The 5,445-nt window shown below is 40.4% G+C and overlaps 1 protein-coding gene across 1 annotated transcript; it reads right to left on the reverse strand.

Annotated features, from left to right (window-relative positions):
• Positions 1 to 573: 573 nt before the first annotated feature.
• On the reverse strand, positions 574 to 5,284 carry LOC104459414 (deoxycytidine kinase-like; the record flags this gene model as incomplete). The annotated part of the gene is made up of 6 exons (XM_010077516.1): positions 574 to 618; positions 2,111 to 2,210; positions 3,741 to 3,856; positions 4,130 to 4,277; positions 4,555 to 4,748; positions 5,146 to 5,284. Coding segments are annotated over 6 exons (721 nt in total), but the record flags the coding sequence as incomplete, so codon positions are not given.
• Between the last annotated feature and the right edge of the window lie 161 nt (positions 5,285 to 5,445).

Below are 5,445 nucleotides of genomic sequence, written 5' to 3' on the forward strand. Positions count from 1 at the left end.
GGGGAATTAATATACTGGGGGGGAGGAGATCGTTAGGAAGATATGCTTAAATTGCAGTTTATTGCAGGTGTAACCCTTGCGACTACAGTAACGTCTATCCTTTAGTAGCGTAAATCCTGTGAAAACAGCCATTCAGTAAAGCAGAAGTTGAAAGTAAAGGCTTCTGGACGCCATAACAGTCTCGTCTTAAAATGGTGAACTATGCCAGTTATTGCAAAACAACCCTGCCTCAGCGTCTGCTATCTCTGTTTACAGGGTTGTCAGCCGTTGATAACTGGTTAACCCATCTGCTGTTAAAGCCACTTATTAGTCAAAAAATACTTTTAAATCTTTATTAAACAGTAAAGAATATACACAAAGTACATCATCAGAGCCCCCCATATTTTTTTGTTTTAGCTATATAGGAAATTCTATCAAAACCCACACAGGTCAGACAAGCAAAAAAACCTCCAAACGTATTTTGCACTTCAGTCTTGCCTTAACAAGCTACACAGGTAATGCATTCAGTTAAAGTAAATTGTCTAAGAATACACCAATTGTTGGGTTTAACTCTTGAACTTCACAGAGTTGTAATTCAAATAAATTTTAATGTTCTTAAGAAGCCAGAAAAGACTTGACCTGTGGAAAGAAAAAGGATATATATTTGATGCATTAAAAGAAAAAGCTAAATCATAAGGTCTTTCCCTTTCTTTCTTGGGGAATAAATGGTTTGTTAATGTCTGGTCAGTGCTGTTCTGCCTCTACATATAATGTATGATGTGAAATGCTTTTCAGTAGAGCAGATGGCTGGGAACCCAAGATTTATAACTTAGTACTAGGTAGAATCGAGTAACTTAATTACTCAAAAATAGCAAGTACTTATGAAAAGTAGCTTCTGGAATGCTTGACAGAATCTTACTTCATTAAATAAAAATGAATTTTCCTTCATTGGGTAGCTCTTTCCTAGGAAGAGAGGGATTGTCTGAAAACGAAGCCAAAACTGATAGCACTTTCAGCATGGTGCTATACCACCTGCCCCAAGCTGAAAGTAGCGCTGACCTTCTCATGCTGGCTGGTGAAGGGAGTTTGGTGGAGACAATGCTGGTGCCCTTTCAGTGGGGCGAGTTAGAGACCATGTCCAAGTGTAGCCTGGTTCGTAACTTTAAGCTGTTAATTGATGGCCTCTGTGAGGATGTAACTTAAATACCTCCAGAAGTGAACACTGTGCTCTCCTCCCCAGTTAGATATAGAGCTAATTAATTGGGAGAATTAGGCTTGGAAGTAATTTTTCAGTAATCTCAAATTGATGACCCAGAAACAAGAGAGAGAAAATGGTTTCTATGGTTTGAGAGGAGGATGCTCTTTTCCATCTTGCAAGAATAGTCTTGTTGGGGCAGTGGGGTTAAAGGAAGGTTAAAGTGTTGCAGTGAATGAAATAAGTAATGTTACAGATCAGCATTGGGGATGAAGTATTAGGGTATTTTTTTTACTGTGGACTGGGCACACAGCACATGGCTGCAGCAGAAGGATTTTTTGGGGCATTTACTTCCTAAATCTTGCCTTTCCTTGGAATTAGCAAGCACCATTTTGACTTGAGTGACCTATTTATTATCACCTTGTTTCCTCAAATGGCTGTTGACTCTCCCTCCCAATTCTACTTGGAAGAGTCACTTGATGCATTTAGAACTATGTACAAGGTTTTGTTATCTCTGTATTTGTCAGATGTGTTGTGCTCTGTCCAGGAAGACCCTTGATCCCTAGAATGTGAGGAGGCATAAACAGCTCTAAGCTGACTGTAGGATTTTTCTGAAGACCTCACAGCTGACACAAACTGGACAGTATCCTTCAGTGAACTATTTAATGACCAGTATGGCAGTACAGTCTTAGTGGAGAAGTAGTCTTTTAAAAACACCCAGTTTTCCTTTGAATTGTGAGAACAATGAGGTTGGGTTAAATTTTTTTTTTTTGAGCAAAGCAAAAAACCTTTTCTGCAGCTATGTACCTTCTTAAGTCCATGAAGGAGATTGACTGTACCAGCCCCAAACAAATAATCAGAAATTTTAAGAATGTAACAGTAACTTCTAGCTAGTACTGCATAAGAAAAGCAGATGAGGAAACATTTCATACTTACCTTATCAATCAGGTACTCCTGTTTAATTTTATCATTCTTAAAGTCTTCATTAACATCCAAAACTAGAATGGGGATCTCTTTAAGGTTGTCAAAATCAACTCTGTTAAATGGAAGAATGTCATGCTAGTAAAAATGGTCTAAAGTACTGTGCATAAAACAATTGAGCTCTTCCAGTTGCTTTCCAAATCATCCTAAGGGTGCAGCATTGCTCAGATTACCAAATGCACCTGGGATGTTAATACTGATGCCTATGACTTAAGTAAAAGCCTAAGTCAAGTCTGTCCTTAATTACTCTTGTATACGCCAGTCAACATACAGTAGCACTGTAGCTTTAATGTATTTCACAGATCTGGCCTTCTAGTATCTATTTTTATTGTACAAGTAGGGGGGGAAGATAGTTTATGCTTCTTACCTTAATATCAAATCACTTCCAAGGAATGTGATTTTTAGTTAGGGAGTATTTCTTTTTAAATATCACTTGCCCTCTGTCTAGCCCACCCCTTTCTAGTTAACTGCTAATCCATTTACTAAGATGCAGTTTTAAAGCTTCCTTTGTTGGGGATGACCTCTTCAGCAGGTTAAGACTGGTATTTAAAATGGCTCCAAGATAAGCAAGACTGTTTTGGCTACAGGTTAGGAGCAGATGGGAGAAGTAGTTGTGCAACTGGATGTATCGTTCTATTAAAGCAGTAGCTATTCTCTTCCTATGTGGAAGAGCATTTCTAAAATGCAGTAAGTGTGCTGAATAACATTCTCAACTTGGGTTTACAGACTTGAGCGTTCCTATGAAAACTACAGGAAATGCTTGCTCACAAGTCTGGAATGAGTACACAGCGTAAATGTTCCCAGAATTACACAATATTGCTGCCTTGTCTGCTGAGCATTTGGGTCACCCTACATTAAACTTAGGAAAGTAGATGTTACTGATAATGTACTTTTCCTGGAATTGTTGTGCTTCCCATTCAGAGTATTTCAGGCTCCTCTGGGGGAAAATCTAAATTCTGCTTTCACATTTAGATATTCCTTACATGGGACAGCTAGTAAGAGTCAGTAAGGAAGTGTGGGGGGGAAGGTGTGCAGAGATCACTTGGGTTTCTTGTGTGTAATAGTGCCTACCAAAAGCCTTTCTGATTGTTTATTTTGAAGCTAGGATTAATATTTAAACCTTGTTGAAATACAGTCATTTTAGTTTAAAAGTAGTTGGGACCTTGTCCCCCCTTACATTGGAACTGGAAGCTGCTTAGTAGGTAACTTACGTGATGGGCCACTGAACACAATCTTAACTGTCCTATTGTTAACTGAAGGTACACAAAACTCAGGTCCTTGCTGGAGTTAGAACTACACAGCTTTCTAGTTAAAACTAATGCTTAACACGGGGTTTAAATTAGATGAAGTCCCATCTCTTGGCAATTTTTACATCCCTGCCAATAGATGACCTTCTCTGCATATAATTTAGAAGTAATCATCCCTGTGCCAAGAAACATAGAGTGGGTCTAAAGATAAGTCCTTCCAACTGTGCCCAACTGAAGCTAGACTTAAACCTTACTTTTATCTGTAATCAGCTTCAGCATAGGTAGGAAAAGAGCCTTGCCTCTAAGTTGAAACTTGCCTGCAGAAAATGGGATCATACCTCATAGTCCTTTCGTGAAGCCAGGTTTCATGTTTATAGTGGAGATTTTCCAAATATTCAAGCTCAATTCCTTGCTCCTCTTGTCTTCCCCTCATCAGTAGCCTTTCCATGCATTTCTGAAAAATACAAGCCTGGCCATTAGTCATGTGTTAAAGGCTAAATCAGCTAAACAGTCAAATGGTCCTTAAATCAGAAGTACTAATACTAGACATGAGTGAGCATTAACTTGAAATGCTTGGCTGAACGTAAATTTTTTTCCGCCTTGGATCCTTACTGAGGGTGGTGGATGCTAGTGACTGTAGCACTTGCTGACATGAGGATAGCTCAGAAGGGAAAGCTCCTGGAAACTGAAGATGGAGCTGAAATATGTTCATCTTTAGTGAACGTACCTGTGGTGTGGTTCTTAGGTAGATCATGCCATCCAGTTCTATGTCCGATTCAAACTGATTCAAAAGCCATGTGTGCCAGTCCTGATAAATAGCCCACTCTGTTTCATTAATATTTCCAGACTCAAACAGGTTAGAAGCAAATATGTATCTGCAATTTATATAATAATGCATTAGTCTTACATCAGGAATGACCAAAGTGAACTACTAAAACACTTCTCCCTAGAATATGAATCATGGTACTGAAAAAACAGCTGCCCACTCTTGCATTTATACAATACTAATGCCATCCACCTCTCACCTGTTGAAACAAACCTGCTCCTTACAGATACTAGTTTAATGTCAAGGGTTTCCCCAGCTCCATGTCTTTGAGCATAAAAACCTGGAGCTGTTAATCTGAACTCTTGTTGCACTGTGAGAGTAATTACCTGTCACTGTACACAGATCTCTCAAAAAATTGCACTGGATGTTCTGCTTCCTGTAGCTTGGCTGAGACAGGTTTTAATTGTGCTCTTACTCGGCTCAAGCAAGCATAAGTCTGAAATGTATAAGCCCATCTTGTGGGTTTATCATACAGCATTTGAAGTAGATTTCCTCCACTCTTCTGAGATGTTGAAAGTTCCTAGGGCACAAGAGAGAAAATTTCATAGCAGCATATTTACAGGGTTTGATTCCTTTTTCCAATCCAGAAATCCGGTATGTAAGAATTCATGGCATTGTATATTTTTTTGGGGGAAGTGCTCAGTTGAACAGTTGTTTCTCAGCTCATGGTAGTCTTTACAGCAGCTTTTTTAGAGCAGGTTGATCATAGAGTTTCAAGCTTGTGTCATTCCTGTGGAGTAGGGGTGTTTGTTTGGAATATGCATTCAGTAGTATCTAACTAAGTAGCCTTTACAATTTTCTGAGCGTTTGACCAACTGGTATGATAGTGGGGATGACTCTGGATGCTCTAGACTCAGGATAGCTGGGTTGTGCAATGGCTCCCACTCCCCCAAGCTCCCCTGGTCCAGCACACCCACCTGGTGTTCATCCTCGGCTGTCTGGATGTTGCACCACTTGGCGATGGGTTCAGGGATGATCTCCCACTCATCACTGTGTTTCTCCAGTAGCCTGACAAATGTTGACTTCCCTGCAGCTGCAGAAGATGTGAAAAGTTCACTGAGGGTGTAGATTAGAGTGGTCTCACTGATAAAAGGTAGGGGCTGCTGTGCGGTTCCTCACAGAGGCTGTGGGCAGTGTGGCTGCAGGGGACCCCGGGCAGGCCTTGGGCTGCTGGGACAGGGCCAGGCGCTGGCGGGACCGCCTGTACGGTGCCAGTG

The sequence above is a fragment of the Pterocles gutturalis genome, unplaced genomic scaffold (assembly GCF_000699245.1).
Source record: "Pterocles gutturalis isolate BGI_N339 unplaced genomic scaffold, ASM69924v1 Scaffold51978, whole genome shotgun sequence".
In the NCBI taxonomy this organism is placed as follows: domain Eukaryota; kingdom Metazoa; phylum Chordata; class Aves; order Pterocliformes; family Pteroclidae; genus Pterocles; species Pterocles gutturalis.